Raw genomic sequence first — 18,082 nt, forward strand, 5'->3', positions numbered from 1 at the left:
CAAGGCGCAAAGGTAAATTCGTGATTTAGAAAATAAGAAACAGGAGCAGGCGTTGCCACTCGGCCCGTGGCACTGTTCTGCCCCTCACTCAGAACATGTTGAACTTTGACCTCAGCGCCACTTTCCTGAAACGTTCCCAACATCGCCGAGCTCCTAAATATGTCCGTTTACTTTTGGAAACTTGTGGAGAAAACTCCAAATATTCACTGCACTGTGTTGGGGAAATTTCTCCTCATCTCAGTCCTGCTGAGGTGGCCTCGGATTTTGAGTCTGCGATCCCTGGTTCCACTGCCCAGCCAGGAAAAACATAATTCCTGCCCCTACCCTGTAAATACCCCATGAGACTGTGTCTGTCTCAGTCAGGAAGCTTCTCCATGTGAACCTTGTGTTAATGAAATTGGTGACAGTTCTTTCAGACCAGCAGCTTTGACCACAAGAACACCAGACAGTGGTCAGCACGGAATGTCCTGCAGTTACTGCAGGAGAAGGACTGGATGGACACAGTGGAGTGGTTCCCTGAGCAGACAGTCCAGACCATCTGGCAGAATGCCTCATCACCAGATCTCTCCAACGGGCAGCACGATTACTGCTGTCCTGATGAAGGGTCTCGGCCCTAAACGTCGACAGTGCTTCTCCCTATAGATGCTGCCTGGCCTGCTGTGTTCCACCAGCATTGTGTGTGTGTTGTGTGATTCCCCGAGTCTGCAGCGCGCGTAGTGGACAATCCCGGTACTGCAGGGGATCAGCAGCTCCCCGAAAGTGAAAGCATTCTGAATCAGGAAGTGCTGGAGTTAACATGGCTTCGAAAGGAGAGACCGAGAGTTTGAGCGAGGAGGTGATTTGTCCCGTCTGCCTGGATTTCTTCACCGATCCGGTTACACTGGAGTGTGGACACAACTTCTGTCGGTCTTGTATCACACGGTGTTGGGAAAGGGAGGAGAGAAACTCCTGCCCGGAATGTAGAGAGGAGTTTGCTGACCGCACCCTCAGGGTGAATCGGGCCTTAGCAAATGTGACACAAAAAGTTCGGAATCTAAGCCTGAATCCGAAAGGGAAGGAAAGTAAACGTCACTGCGAGGAACATGAGGAAGAATTGAAGCTGTTTTGTGAAACGGACAAGACACTGATCTGTGTGATCTGTAGAGACGCGCAGGAGCACAGAGAGCACCGCTTCATGCCGATTAAAGAAGCTGTTAAAATCTACAAGGTAAAAACTAACGTTAACTTAACATATTTCCTTTGTCCTTTGCTACACCTGACTCCTAACCTCCTCCCTCGTCACCATTCAGGGCCGCAAACAGCCCAGTTCCATGGTCGATTGTCCTCTCGTATTAGATTCCTACTTCTCCAGCCCTTTACCTCTTCCACCTGTCCCCTCTCAGCTTCTCACTTCATCACCCTCCCCCACGTTCCCCCTCACGTTGTCTCACCCGTCACCTGTCAGCTGGTTCTCATTCCAACCTTTTTATTCTGGCTTCTGTCCCATTCCTTCCCCGTCCTAATGAAGGGTCTCATCCCGGAACACCGACTGTTTATTTCCCCTGAATAGATGATGCCTGACTCACTGAGTTCCTCCGGCATTTTGTGTGATAATCGGGTTTGATCTCCTGTTACTTTTGAAGCATCTTTGTTTCTATTTCCTTCACTCTCTGACTTCCAGGATCAGCTAAAATCTTCCTTAGACTCTCTCACAAAAAAGGAATCAGACTTCCAGGAAAAGGAGCAGCAACAGAAAGAGAAGATTTCCGGAGTTCGGGTGAGGCTTCCTGAGCGGAATTTCTGATTTTACTGTCGGGTTTTGCTCCCTTTAATGCAGAATAGCCGAGTATCGCTGCTCCAGTGACCTGGGTTCGATCCTGACCTCTGCTGCTGTCTGTGTGGAGTTTGCATGCTCCCCCTGAGACCAGGAAAGATTCCGACACATCCCAAGGACATGCTGGATGAATGGCTAATTACCGTTAACCCCGAAGGTGGGGAGGGTGTGTGTGAATCAGATGGGAGTTTATGGGTCAATAAGTGAGAATAGGTTTCAGGAAAACGTGAGGGAATGGTGTTGACGGGAATGCACTCAGAAGAAGCATGGACTCTAATAGCCTGAACTTAACGTAAAAGGAAACAGAGCACAGCAATACAGTATATTAATCTTCACCTTTCATTCAACAGGAACAGTCACACAGCCTTCAGTCCCACATCACATCCCAGTTTGCTGAACTGCACCAGATTATCACTGAGAAAGAGCAGAGCTTACTCAGGGATCTCAGGGAAGAGGAGAAGAGGATTCTCAACCCAATGGAGAAAAATCTTCTGGCTCTTCAAGAGAATATAAGGATTATTCAGGAGGAAATCACTAAGTTAAAGGAACAGATGGATCAAAAAGACAGTGTGATGTTTCTCAAGGTGAGGGATTATATTTCAACTTGTTTCTGTCAAAGGGCACGAAATAAACAGTGGTATATTTGATATAAACACAGCACAGAGGCCAATTCTAACAAATCAATTGCCGCTGCTGGCAACCTCACACAAGTTGTTATACCTGCATGACGCACCCACCAATCACTCCAATAATGACATTTCAAAATGTCCAAGATACGCTTTCAGTCCTTCATTAGCAAAATACAATCTTGAAGCGATGAAACTTCAGGGTAATTCATTGTAAAGTAAGCTGCAACACAGCGGTCAAGTACAGAATGACATCCGCCCGTCCCCAGCTCAAAACTGCCCAGGACAAAGTACAGATACGTAACCTTTTCCCTTCGCCTTTACCACGTCCCCACTCACGTGACGAGTTACCATAATAAACACGTAACACAGAATACAATGCAGACAGAAAACAGACGTGTTGCTCCTACACACAGCATTTACAAATGGCAGCAAACTGTTTCTCACCAGACAACTGATGCAACGATTCAGAGTTGTTGTTGTCCCATAATAATAAGATTATTAAGGGATTGGACACGCTGGAGGCAGGAAGCATGTTCCCGCTGATGGGTGAGTCCAGAACTAGAGGCCACAGATTAAGAATAAGGGGTAGGCCATTTAGAACAGTGATGCGGAAAAACTTTTTCACCCAGGGAGTGGTGGATATGTGGAATGCTCTGCCCCAGAAGGCAGTGGAGGCCAAGTCTCTGGATGCATTCAAGAGAGAGTTAGATAGAGCTCATATAGATCGTGGGGTCAAGGGATTTGGGGAGAGGGCAGGAACAGGGTACTGATTGTGTATGATCAGCCATGATCACAGTGAATGGCTGTGCTGGCTAGAAGGGCCGAAAGGCCTACTCCTGCACTTATTGTCTATTGTCCCAAAACTCAGCTTCCACAACTTCTGTACATCCCAGGACAGAATGCAAATCTCTCTGAAATTATTTACTCCGATCATAACACAGAGCTGCTGACTGTTTCCTTAATTACCGCATTAAATATCCTCTGAAACTCCCATTAACACCCGGTTCCAGTCACAGGCTGTGAGTGTGTCTGATGCAGTTGGTGTGAGGGTCTCTCTGTCAATCAGTGAGAACAAAGAATTTGACCCACACATCAGACTTATCTCCTGTATCCGGTTTCCGTCAGATTATGGAAACTTTCACTGTCTCTTTATTTTTTGGATACATTTCACATGGGATTATATCCCATTCTCTATCATAAACAGGCCATTAGGTCCATCTTCTATCAGTATCCCTGCTTCACAAGCCCCCTGCCACCTACTCACCACACCCAGCAACAGTGCCCTGAACTCCCTGGTCCTTCACGTGTTTATCCAGCCTCCCCATTACAGTCAGTCTCTGCTGTTCCATTTCATCCACTCCTGTGGCAGCGAGTTTCACATCCTCCTCACTAAATTTCTTGTGGAATTTGTTAAAATCCATCTGGAATTACATCTCCCCACGAGTCTCCCCATAAATAGAGGAACTTCCTCCACCTGCACACAATCACATACATCACTGATCTTAAATTCCTCCATCCTATCAGACTGACTTCATATCCAGATGATAATGCACAGCCTGTCCTGTCTTCCCTGTAAGTTTCTTCCTCTCAGTAATGGTCTGACATTCAGAAACTTTCCCTGTCATTTACCCCATGGTTCTGTATTGTCCGTGTGTCTGAGTGACTGTGGGAGTGGGAATTTTCAACACCTTGTAATGATTTGGATGAAATTCAGGATGTGGACAGTAAGTCCAAGTCTAATCAGATTTGTGTTTTATTTATTTCAGGAGGAAGCTCGTCGGAACAGAAGGTAGGACAGGCTCTTTACTGAAACCCTGAATGGATTTGAAAATAGTTCAGAATAGCAATTTATAACCAGCAGTTTAATATTTACAGGATTAATGACGATGTCCAGGAATTGTCAGTGACAGATGAGACCCTACCGGTTGAAAAATTCGATCACCTCTATTTATCAGTGCTGAGAGAAACGCTTGATGCTATTAATCGAGGTAAAACTTACAAAGATTCATTTCTCCTTGTTTATGAAGATCAATTTAGTTCCAATTTGAGGCAAAGATTGTCTGTAATACTGGGGTGCAGGTGAACTGAAGAGAAGTGAGTGCAGTTACTGTTACAAGGGAGAAGCTGCTCAAAAAGCTGAAAGCCCTAAAGATACATAAGTCACCCAGACCAGATGAACTGCACCCCAGTGTTCTGAAAGAGGTCGCAGCAGAAATTATGGAGGCATTCCAAATGATCTTTCAAAATCATTGGACCCTGGCATGGTGCCAGAGGACTGGAAAATGGCAAATGTCACTTGACTCTTTAAGTAAGGAGGAAGGCAGCAGAAAGGAAATTATTGACCAGTTTGCCTCACCTCTGTGGTTGGGAAGAAATTGGAGTCAGTTGTTAAGTATGAGGTTATGGAATACTTGGTGACACTGGACAAGATAGGACAAGTCAGCATGGCTTCGTTAGGGAATATCCTGCCTGACAAACCTGCTGGGATTCTTTGAGGAGATTACAAGCAGGATCGATAAAGGGGATGCAGTGGATGTTGTATATTTGGAATCTCGGAAGGCCTTTGACAAAGTGCCACGCATGAAGGTGGTAACCAGGTTATTACGGAAAAGTTACAGGCTTGGTTAGAACATTGGCTGATTGGTAGGAAACAGCGAATGGGAGTAAACGGAACCTTTCCTGGTTGGCTGCCAGTGAATCGTGTTCCACAGGGACACAGGTGTTAGGACACCTTCATTTTATGCTGTATATCAAGAATTAGCTGATGGAATAGACAATAAGATATAGGAGCAGAAATAGGCCATTCGGCCCATTGAGTTTGCTCCAATATTCAGTCATGGGAAGACCCAATTCTTCCGGTTATCCCCACTCCCCTGCTTTCACCCCATACCATTTGATGCCCTGGCTAAATGAGAACCGGTACATCTCTGCCTTAAATATGCCTTGGCCTCCACAGCCACATGTCGCAACAAATTCCACAGATTCTCCACACACACTGACTAAAGTAATTTCTCTGCATCTGAGTTCTAAAAGGACGTCCTTCAATCCTGAAGTCATACCCTCTTGTCCTAGAGTAGATGGCTTTGTTTCCAGGTTTTGCAGATGATACGAAGATTGGCGGTGGGGCCGGTAGTGTTGAGGAAACAGTTAGTCCTGACAAGGACTTGGATGAGGAGAAAGGGAAAGAAATTGGCAAATTATATACAATGTTGGAAAATACATGGTCCTGCACTTTGGTCATAGAAATAATGTGCAGATTTTCAAATGGGGAGAAAATCAAAAAAATCTGAGACGAAATTGGACTTAGCAGTCATTTTGCAGAACTTCCTAAATGGTAACTTGCAGGTAGAGTCAGTGGTGAGGAAGGCAAATCCAATGTTAGCATTGAATTCAATCGGTTTAAATAGCATTCATTTCAAGAGCAGGGATGTGATGCTGAGGATTTATAAGGCACTGGTGAAGACTCACCTTGTGTATTGTGAACAATTTTGGGCTCCTCGTCTAAGAAAAGATGTGCTGGCATTGCAGAAGGTTCATTTCATAAGGATGATTCCAGGAATGAAAGGGTTATCATACAAGGAACGTTTGATAGCTCTGTGTCTGTACTCGCTGGAATTTAGAAAGATGAGGGGGAATCTCATTGAAACCTTTCAAATGTTGAAAGTCCTAGAAACCTTTCGAATGTTGAAAGTCCTAGACAGAGTAGATGTGGAAAGGATGTTTCCCATGGTGGTGGAGTTTAGGACAAGAGGGCACAGCCTCAAGACAGAGGGGGAATCTATTTAAAACATGTGGAGAAATTTGTGCCAGCAGCTGTTGAATTTGTGGAACCTGTTGGGTGTATTTAAGGCAGAGCATGATAGGTTCTAGATTGGACACAGCATCAAAGGTTACGGGGAGAAGACCAGGTAGTGTGGCTGAGGAGGGAAAAAAGGATCAGCAATTATTGAATGGCGGAGCAGACTCGATAGGAAAATGGCCTAATTCTGCTCCTATGTCTCATGGTGATCAGACCACTACATTGAAGCATTGTGAGAATCAGCTCGGACACACCAACAAGCATTGACATGGGTCAAGATTTCATCTCGGGAGAAGCACACACAGCATAACCGGCCTGGCAAAGCTCCCTCACACACATACACAGGAAGGACTGGCAGATTGTAGTCGGAGCCTCAGCAATGTACGTTGTTATTTCCCTCAGTAACCTGGAAACCAGTCTCTTCAGAGACAGTCATTTATTCATTTAAACAACTCAATCACGTGTGACACATTGTCAACACACACCAGACATGTGATGACACACTGTAACATAAAAATTCTTCAATGTGCACACTCTCCTTCAATACACTCCACACGGATATATACCACAATCAACACACACACACACACACACACACACACACACACACACACACACACACACAGATATACTATCAGAGTGTGACACACAACCACAGAAATAGGCACAAATTCCCATTTAGGATTGAAATCTGCCGTCCTTACCCAGTCTGTCTGTTCTGTGTCACTGAGCTGCCCTCTGACGTGACGTCACATCAACACTTCACGACAGACTCAGGGGTGAGATTCCTCAGGAGGATGATCTGGGAGGGTTTGACGGATGTTGAACTCACGGCCCACTTCATCAATCTGCAAGACTAAGATGTCTTCTTGAGCATCGCCCATTTGTGTGTATTTGAACGCCCCCCCCCCCCATCCCTCTAACCATTTCCCATCTGTGTATTTATTTTAAAATATGTTATTTTTTACCTGTTTCTACAGCGTCTGAGGGCAAATTCCGTTCACCAACCTCCCTCTCTCTGAGAATGTTACCCGATTTCCCATCTCACTTTCAATCTGAGGCCTCTGGTTCTGTGCTCCCATTTCTTGGAAAAAGAACGTTATTTAAGCTCCTTAGAATTATTTACCTTGATAAGGGGTCATACCTGAACATCCTACACTACAGCTGAATAGCCCAAGCTTGCTCACTCTTTGCTTTTAACTCAAGCCCCCAGTCCTGGTGACATCCTCCTGAAACCTCCTGTCCAGTGTAATGACATCCTCCCCATATTCGGGAACCGGAAATGCAGACAATGCTCCAAGTGTGGTCCATCATCGACATCAAAGGCCTTGCTGAATTTCATGTGGACAGTGTGGAATAGGCTGATGAATACAGGACTGAAGGTGTTTTTTTAGATTGGGACAAGAAGGGCGGCGTGGGAGCTAAATTCTGAAGGAAGACAGTGTAAAAAAAAACTTTGCGTACAAGAACGGCAAGACTGCGCAGGACAGCGCGGAGAGTTTAAAAAGATGACCACCCTATACAGCGGACAGCGGAGTGGGTGGCAGCAGAGTGTAGGGCTTTGGCTCAACGGGCTTAGGCGGTATCGGGAAGAGGCGAGAGCGAAGCACCGACTCTTTTTCTCCCCTTGGCAAATCGGTCCGTCGGATGGGGGAACAGCAGGGCACATTAGCGAACGGTTTAAAAAGTTCGTGTGCTTAGCGAAGTAAGTGGGTGAGTAGACCTATCTTTCTTTGTTTCATTCCTGTAGAATTAGCTAGCATGTCTGCAGGGTTAGTGCTTTGTTCAGGGTGTCAGATGTGGGAATCCTGGGTGACCTGCAGCCTCCCTGATAGCCACATCTGCACCAGCTGATTCAGCTCCTCGGAGACCGTGTTAGGGATCTGGAGCTGCAGCTTGATGACCTACTGCTTATTAGAGAAAACGAAGAGGGGATAGACAGGAGCTACAAGGAGGTAGTCATCCCAAGGCTACAAGGGTCAGAAAACTGGGTGACTGTCAGGAGTGGTAGTAGAAATGCCCGGGTAGTGGAGAGCACCCCTGTGGCTGCCCCCCCAAGCAACAAGTATATCGTTTTGGATGCAGTTGAGGGGGATGACCTGACAGGGGACGGCCACGGTGACCGGGTCTCTGGCACTGAGCCTGGCGCTGTTGTGCAGGAGGGAAGGAGGGAGAAGAGGAATGCGGTAGTCATAGGGGATTCCATAGTCAGGGAAACAGACAGGAGATTCTGTGAGCCTGATAGAGATACCCGCATGGTGTGCTGCCTCCCAGGTGCCAGGGTACACGATGTCTCGAACCGGGACCAGAAGATATTGAAGGGAGAGGGCGAGCAGCCAGCTGTCTTGGTACGTGTTGGTACCAATGACATAGAGAGGAAAGGGAAGGAGGTCCTGAGAGGAAAAGGGAGGAGGTCCTGAAGGGAGATTTCCGGGAGTTAGGAATGAAGCTGAGATGCAGGACCTCCAGGTCAGTAATCTCAGGATTGCTACCTGTGCCACGTGCTAGCGAGGGCAAGAATAGTAGGATCAGGCTGATGAATGCGTGGCTGAGAGACTGGTGCAGGGGGCAGGGCTTCAGATTCTTGGATCATTGGGATCTCTTCTGGGGGAAGTATTAACTGTTCAAAAAGGACGGGTTACACCTGAACCATAGCGGGAATGTTTAATAGAGCTATTAGGGAGGGTTTAAACTAATTTGGCAGGGGGGTGGTAAACCGGAATGTTAGAGTGGAGGAGAGGGAATCTATAAATCTAAGATAGTGAGCAGTAAAGATGTCAGGAAGGACAGGCAGGTGATGGGGCAAATTTGCAGCCACTGGGATGAGTTGCAGTACAATCAAACCAAAACTGACCAAATACTGGACAAGGTTTAATGGACATACACATAGCATAATGAATAAGGTGGATGTTCTTGTCGTACAGCTACAGATTGGCAGGTATAATTTTGTGGCCATGACTGAGACGTGGCTAAAGGATGCATGTCTCTGAGAGCTGAACGTCCAAGGATACACGGTGTATCGGAAGGATAGGCAGGGAGGCAGAGGGGGTGGCGTGGCTTTATTGGTAAGAAATGATGTTAAATCATCAGAAAGAGGTGAGATAGGATCAGAAGAATCTTTATGGGTTGAGCCAAGAAATCGCAGGGGTAAAAGGACCCTGATGGCAGTTATCTACAGGCCTCCTAACAGCTGCAGTGATGTGGACTACAAATTACAACAGGAAATAGAAAAGGCTTGCCAGAAGGGCAGTGTTGTGATAATTGTGGGGATTTTAACATACGAGTGGATTGGGAAAATCAGGTCGACACTGGATCTCAAGAGAGAGAATTTGTAGAATGTCTACGAGATGGCTTTTCAGAACAGCTTGTTGTTGAGCCCACTAGGGGATCAGAGATACTGGATTGGATATTGTGTAATGACCCAGAGGAGATTAGAGAGATTGAGGTGAAGGAACCGTTAGGCGGCAGTGATCGTAACATGATTGAGTTCACTGTGAAATTTGAGAAAGAGAAGCCGAAATCCGAAGTGTCGGTATTGCAGTAGAGTAAAGGAAATTACAGTGGCACGAGAGAGGAAGTGGCTAAATTTGACCGGAAAGGAACACTAGGGGGAGGACGGCAGAGCAGCAGTGGCTGGAGTTTATGCGAGAAGTGATGAATATGCAAGACAGATATATTCCAAAAAAGAAGAGATTTTCGAAAGGATAAAGGTTGCGACCGTGGCTGACAAGAGAAGTTAAAGCCAAAGTAAAAGCAGAGGAGAGGGCATTCAAGGAAGCAAAAATTAGTGGGAAGACAGAGGATTGGAAAGTTTTAAAAAGCTAACAAAAGGAAACTAAGAAGGCGATTAAGAGGGAAAAGATGAACTATAAAAGGAAGCTCGCAAATAATATCAACGAAGATACTAAAAGCTTTTTCAAGTACATAAAGAGTAAAAAAAAAACAGATGAGAGTGGATATAGGACCGATAGAAAATGATGCTGGGGAAATTGTGACGGGAGATAAGGAGATGGCTGAGGAACTGAACGAGTATTTGCATCAGTCCTCACTGAGGAAGATATCAGCAGTATACCGGACACTCAAGGGTGTCAGGGAAGAGAAGTGTGCGCAGTCACAATTACGACAGCGAAAGTACTCAGGAAGTTGAATAGTCTAAGGGTAGATAAATCTCCAGGACCAGATGGAATGCACCCTCGTGTTTTGAAGGAAGTAGCTGTGGAGATCGCGGAGGCAATAGCAATGATCGGAGCATGAGGAGTGGAGGTTCCGGAGCAGTGGGAGATTGCAAATGCCACTCTGGTATTTAGGAAAGGGGCAAGGATGCAAAAAGTGAATTATATACCTGTTAGCTTGAGAAATGGTTGGGAAGTTTCTGGAGTGAATTGACAAGGATGAGGTTACGGAGTACCTGGAGGCATATGACAAGATAGGCCAAACTCAGCATGGTTTCCTTAAAGGAAAATTCTGCCTGACAAACCCATTGAAATCTTTTGAGGAGATTACAAGTAGGCGAGGCAAGGGAGATGCAGTGGATGTTGTGTATTTGGATTTTCAGAAGGCCTTTGATAAGGTGCCACACGAGGCTGCTAAACAAGATAAGGGCCCATGGAATTATGGGAAAATTACGTCAGTCGATAGAGCATTGGATGATTGGCAGGAAACAGAGAGTGGGAATAAAGGATCCCATTCTGGTAGTCTGCCAGTTACCAGTGGTGTTCCACAGGGGTCCGTGTTGCATTACGTTGCATATCAACGATTTGGATTATGGAATAGATGGCTTTGTGGCTAAGTTTGCTGATGATACAAAGATAGGTGGAGGGGCTGGTAGTGCTGAGGAGACAGAGAGTCTGCAGAGAGACTTGGATAGATTGGGAGAATGGTCAAAGAAGTGGCAAATGAAATACAATGTTGAAAATTGTATGGTCATGCACTTTTGTAGAAGAAATAAATGGGCAGACTATTATTTAAATGAAGAGAGAATTCAAAGTTCTGAGATGCAATGGGACTTGGGAGTGCTCGTGCAGGATACCCTTAAGGTTAACCTCCAGGTTGAGTCGATGGTGAAGAAGGTGAATGCAATGTTGGCATTCATTTCTAGAAGAATAGAGTATAGGAGCAGGGGTGTGATGTTGAGGCTCTATAAGGCAATGATAAGACCTCACTTGGAATACTGTGTGCATTTTTGGGCTCCTTATTTAAGAAAGGATGTTCTGACAGTGGAGAGGGTTCAGAGAAGATTCGTTAGAATGATTCCAGGAATGAGAGGGTTAACATATGAGGAACGTTTAACCGCTCTTGGACTGAACTCCATGAATAGTACGAGAGAGCATGACTTAAGGATTGAAGGGTGACCATTCAGAACGGAGATGCGAAGAATATTTTTTAGCCAGAGGGTGGTGAATCTCTGTATTTCTTGCGGCAGTGGAGGCCAGGTCATTGGATGTATTTAAGGCAGAGATTGATAGGTATGTGAGTAGCCAGGGCATCAAAGGTCACGGTGAGAAGGTGGGGGAGTGGCACTAAATGGAAGAATGGATCAACTCATGATAAAATGGCGGAGCGGATTCGAAGGGCCGAATGGCCGGCTTCTGCTGCTTTGTCTTATGGTCTTATTTGAATAAACCAGTATACGTAATAAGGATCTTGTAGGACAGGTAGAGTTTGACAGGTACAAACTTAGACACGTACGAATTGGTCGAAGGGATAAACACATAGACGATTCAGTAAACAGGGCGGAAGTTCAAAAATCAGAGGTGCAAAGGGACATGGGTGTCCTTGTGCAGGATTCCCTGAAGGTTAACTTGCAGTTTGTGTCAGTGGTAAGATTGGCAAACTCAATGTTTGCTTTCATTTCGAGAGGATTAGAGTACAAGAGCAAGGATGTAATTCTGAGGTTTTATAAGGCATTGGTCAGACCACACTTGGAGTACTGTGAGCAGTTTTGGGTCCCTTCTATTGGAAAACATGTACTGGCATTGGAGGGGGTACAGAAGATACACAAGAATGATTCCGGGAATGAAAGAGTTAACATATGAGGAGTGTTTGATGGTTCTGGGCCTGTACTCACTGGAGTTTAGAAGAATGGGTGAATTATTATCCCTCTCAATCCTATTCTCCGGCCTCCTCCCCATAACTTTTGAGACTCTGACTAATCAATCTGTTTAGTTATTAACTTCTGCTTTAAAAATCAAACAGGAGAAAATCTACAGATGCTGGTAATCCAAGCTACACAGGTCCTGATGAAGGGTCTCGCCAGATCTCTCTGACACCTGTCTGGAGAGAGTTGATGTTGGGAGGATGTGGGTGGGTCGAGAACGGTAAGCACAGCCTCCGACTATAGGGATGTCCATTTAGGACAGAGATGAGGAGGAATTCCTTTATCCACAGGATAGTGAATCTGCCACAGGCAGCTGTGGAGGCCAAATAATGGAGTATATTTAAAGCAGAGTAACACACACAAATTGTTGGGGGAACAGCAGGCCGGGAAGTTTCTATGGAAAAGAGTAAACAGTCGACGGTTCAGACTGAAACACTTCATCAAGACCTGTGTTGCTTAAGGGTTCCTGCAAATTCATCCCCTGTCCTAATGAGGGTCTGCGGGGGATAGGGTTGTGGGAAAGGGGACAAAGTCATCCTCATCTGCCATCTTTGCCCCCTCCAGCTTCTCATTACGTCTACACACACAGTTCACCCACAGGCTTAAAAACCCTCCCCCTCCTGGTCCAATCTGCCATTCATCTCACCCATACTGGTTCCCATTATCACCTCCTTTACTGTCTCAAACCATCACACTGCCCCCTTCACACTCACAGATGAAATTCTCTGCTTCTCCCCCCAGTCTCTGTCACCCTGGATGTGGAAACGGCGAGTCCGTATCTCGAGGTGTCTGAGGATCGGAAGAGTGTGAGATGGACCGGGACCCGGAGGAATCTCCCTGACACCGGGAAGAGATTCACAAACCGGTCTTGTGTGCTGGGATCGGAGGGATTCACATCGGGGAGACATCACTGGGAGGTGGAGGTGACGGGGATTCGGTTCTGGTGGCTGGGAGTCGCCGCAGAGTCTGTGGAGAGGAAGAGACGGGTCAGTCTGAGTCCGGAGACCGGATTCTGGGTCATCAGGCGGGTTGGTGACGTGTTACATCGGGATTGTGACGTGTCCGGTCGCCCCTCCCCCGAGTCCCGTCTCGCTGCCGGTCCCATCCCCGGGAGGGTGGGAGTTTATCTCAGTTACGAGTCCGGGACAGTTTCATTTTACAACGCGGAGACCAAGTCCCATCTCCACACCTTCACTGGGAATCAATTCACGGGGAAACTTTATCCTTTCTTCCGGACTCGGAATCGAAACCAGTGGCTGAGAATCTGCTCCGGTTCCGCTCCGGGTCTGTAAACGGGTCGGGTCCCGGGACCGGCGTCATGAGTAATGTCCCTGTAAATATAAATGTGCGGAGAGTGCAGCTAAATACGTGGCTAAGGGGATGGTGCAGGAGGGAGGGCTTCGTGTTTCTGGACAATTGGGCTTTGTTCCCGGGAAGGTGGGGCCTGTTCCGACGGGACGGTTTGCCCCTTAACTGGGCGGGGGGGAGGGGGGAATAACATTCTTGCGGGTAGATTTGCCAGTGCTGCTCCGGGGAATTTAATCTAGATTTGCAGAGGGAGGGGAACCAGAGTGTTAGAGCAGATAGTGAGGTGCAGGAGGATAAGGAACATGAGAGGACTGCATGTATAAACGGAAATGAAAAAAAAGCAGATGATATACATATTCTCAGGTACATCTATTTCAATGCACGGAGTATTGTCGGTAAAACAGATGAGTTTAGGGCTTGGGTTGACACGTGGGATAACGACATGACTGCTATCAGTGAGGGGCAGAACTGGCAGCTTAATGTTCTGGTAAAATTGGAGAACGGACAATTTTGTGGAAATGAAAAAGGATCTAGGAAGAGTGGATTGGGATAAGTTTTTTTTCTGGCAAGGATGTGTTCAGTAAGTTCACAGGCATAAGAAATTAAATAGAGATTGGGTTGGAAATGTTATAGCAACTTCATTTAATTCAAAATCGAGAGGAGTTGCAATTTCGGTTAATAAATCTTTACCAATTAAAATACAAAATGTAATAATTGATTCTGTGGGGAGATACGAGATTATACATTGTCAAATTTTTTCAGAATTATGGAATTTTATGAACATTTATGCACCAAATGAAAATGATGCAAAATTCATACAAGAAGATTTTTTGAACTTGGCTGACGCAAATGATAAAATATTAATAGGCAGAGATTTTAATTTTTGTTTAGATCCAGTTTTGGAAAGGTCAACTACAGTTGTTACAAAATTAAAAGAAATAAAACTAACTTTATCATTAATGAAAGATTTAAACCTGATTGATATATGGAGGAAAATTAATCCAAGAGAAAGAGATTATTCATTTTATTCAAATAGACATAAAGCTTAGATGGAGATTTAATACAATTTTATTAAAACGTCAAGATTTTTGTGATTTTATGAAAAAACAGATTCAATTTTTTTTGGATACAAATTTACATTCAGTTGAGGGTAAAATTGTATTATAGGAAGCGATGAAAGCATATTTAAGGGGTCAGATTATAAGTTATACATCTAAAATTAAGAAGGAAAATTGGGAAAAGATATAAAGTTAGAAAAAGAATCTCAAAGATATATGACAGAACAAAAACAAAGACAACTTGTTAATAAAAAACTACAATATAATATCGTACATATCGTACAGAAAAAGTAATTATGAGAACTAAACAGAAATATTACGAATTAGGTGAAAGATCACATAAAATTCTTGCTTGGCAGTTGAAAACAGAACAGGTTTTTAAAACAATAAATGCAATTAGAACAAGTGTAAATAAGGTTGCTGATAAACCTTTGGAAATTCATGAAACTTTATTTTTTTTTATATACTGAACTATATCAATCAGAATCACAAAATAAGATTACTGAGATGGATAAATTTTTATCACAAATAACCCTTCCGAAATTTAATTTGGAAGAACAGAAAGGATTAGATATGCCCTTTACATTAAAAGAGGTTGAAGAAGCTGTAGGATCACTTGAGAGTAACAAATCCCCAGAAGAAGATGGTTTTCCTCCTGAATTTAATAAAAAAAAATAAAGATATATTAATTCCTCCCTCTATGGAATTAATATACCAAGTGGAAAGAATGCATAAACTCCCACAATCTTTTTTAACAGCGATCATAACTGTATTGCCAAAAAAAGAGATCCTCTAAAACCAACATCATATAGGCCTATTTCTTTGTTGAATACAGATTATAAGATAATAGCAAAAATTTTATCTAATAGAATATCTAAATATTTACCAAAATTAATGCATATGGATCAAACAGATTTTATTACAATCAATGGATAATCTAACCTGGTTACTTAGTATAATTCATCTGGCACAAAAAAGAGAGGAAATGAGTGTGGCATTTGCTTTGGATGCAGAAAAAGCATTTGATAGATTGGAATGGGATTTTTTTGTTTAAGGTATTGGAAAAATATGAGCGAGGAAAATCTTTTATACAATGGATTAAAACCTTAAATACTAATCCTCAAGCTGAAGTAGTTACAAATGCTCAGATTTCAACACCATTTTGCTTAACGAGGTCAACTGGACAAGGCTGCCCGTTATCACCTGCTTTATTTGTATTGGCAAAAGAACCATTAGCTGAATTAATTAGAACAGATTCAGATATTGGCGGTTTTAGAGTTAATCAAGAAGAATATAAAATTAATTTATTTGCTGATGATGTTTTGATTTATTTTACAAACCTATTACAATCTTTGCAAAGATTATCTTTTAAATTGGAAGAATACGGGAAAGTATCAGGGTATAAATTAAATTGGAATAAAAGTGAAATTTTACCCCTTACAAAAGGAAATTATAATCAATGTCGATTAGTAACTCAATTTCGATGGTCAATAAATGGGATAAAATATTTAGGTATCAGAGTTGACAATGATGTAAAAAATTTATATAAACAAAATTATTTGCCATGATTAAAAAAAAATAAAAGAGGATCTTGATAAATGGATGATGTTACCAATAACATTAATAGGTAGAGTTAATGCTGTAAAAATGAATATATTCCATAGATTGCAATATATATTCCAAACTTTACCAATACAATTACCGCAGAAGTTTTTTCAAGAACTAAATAAATATGTAAGGAAATTTCTTTGGAAAGGAAAGATGTCAAGAATATCATTGTAAAAATTGAGATGTAAATTTGATTTAGGAGGGTTACAACTTCCAAATTTTAACAATTATGATAAAGCAATTCAACTTAGATTTATTGCATCTTTTTTTGATGAAAAAAAAACCCGGCATGGATTAGAATAAAATTAGATAAGATAGGAGAAAACATACCAGAAGATTTTACATATAAATGGGAATCCAAATTGATACGGGAAAAAAAAAGAATCTCCTATATTAAGACACTTGAATGATTTATGGAATAAGGTAAATATGGACGATAAGATAAAGAAATCTTTATTAGCAAAAATAAACTTTAATTCAAAATAGGCTTATTCCTTTTACAATGGATAATAAACTTTTACATAATTGGTTCCAAAAGGGGATTAAATATATATGTAATTGTATTGATGTCGTTTGAGCAATGAAAAAATAAATATAAAATATCAAACAACACTCTTTTCTCTTATTTTCAATTAAAGGACAATTACGAGAAAAGCTGGGTCAAACAATGTTGATGCCAAAACTTAGTGAAATAGAAATATTAATTCAAAAAGGAAAAATTTAAAAAATTACATCTTGTATGTACAATTTGATTCAAAAACAGACTGAATCTGGAATTCATAAATCAAGACAAAAATGGGAAACTGATTTGAATGTTAAAATTGTTGGAAAAAGTTGGTCAAGATTATGTTCTGATAGTATGATAAATACAATAAATGTTCAAATTAGATTAATACAATATAATTTTTACATCAATTATATATAACACCACAGAAAATAAATAGATTAAATTCAAATATGTCTGACCAATGCTTTCGATGTAATCAAGAAATTGGTACTTTTTTACATTCTACTTGGTCTTGTTTTAAAATTCAACCATTTTCGATATATCTGACTTTTATTGGAACAAAGTACTGGAGTTCAACTCCCAAATAGTCCAATATTATTTTTATTAGGAGATATTGAAGGGACAATACCGAAAATTAAATTGAATATGTATCAGAAAAAAATTATAAATATTGATTGGCAGTAGCTAAAAAAGTTATCGCAATTACTTGGAAATCTGAGTTATATTTAACTATGGATTATTGGAATAATGAAATATATAGTTGTATTCCACTTGAAAAAATTACATATAATCTAAGAAATGAATATGATATATTTTTCAAAATTTGGCTCCCATACCTACAAAAGATAGGATTAAATATATAGGTCCTTTGAAGATAAAATTATAATGTAATTGGGGAAAGTAAGAATAAATATTAAAATTATTTTGAACTCCATGGAGCATGTGGGTATCCTCCAATATCGAGGCAATCTTTTTCTTCTTTATTTCTTTCTTTAGATAAGGGTTAAGGTGGGGATGGGGAGGAGGACTAATATTATTTTTCTTTTTCTTACTAATTTTTCATTACATTTATTCTTTGTAATTTTCTAAAAATTTAATAAATAAATAAAAAGAGCATCTCAGTAATCCAACAGCCCACTCACCTTTGCTACCCTTTATGTTATTTCCTTACGTTTAACACAATTATTACGTGCCTTTTCCAGCTCAAACTGTGAATTGATTTAAAGTCAGTCCCATAATTTAATAGCTTTTATTTGAAAACT

The 18,082-nt window shown here is 42.2% G+C and overlaps 1 protein-coding gene across 1 annotated transcript; it reads left to right on the forward strand.

Moving 5' to 3' along the window:
* Positions 1-17: 17 nt before the first annotated feature.
* On the forward strand, positions 18-17,945 carry LOC132385811 (zinc-binding protein A33-like). Its single transcript, XM_059958031.1, has 6 exons — positions 18-1,207; positions 1,661-1,756; positions 2,164-2,397; positions 4,209-4,231; positions 4,318-4,430; positions 13,080-17,945. The coding sequence occupies exons 1-6, from the start codon at positions 797-799 to the stop codon at positions 13,628-13,630; spliced, it is 1,428 nt and encodes a 475-aa protein (XP_059814014.1). The 5' UTR covers positions 18-796; the 3' UTR covers positions 13,631-17,945.
* Positions 17,946-18,082: the final 137 nt, after the last annotated feature.

This window comes from Hypanus sabinus (genome assembly GCF_030144855.1).
Source record: "Hypanus sabinus isolate sHypSab1 chromosome X2 unlocalized genomic scaffold, sHypSab1.hap1 SUPER_X2_unloc_23, whole genome shotgun sequence".
Taxonomy (NCBI): Eukaryota; Metazoa; Chordata; class Chondrichthyes; order Myliobatiformes; family Dasyatidae; genus Hypanus; species Hypanus sabinus.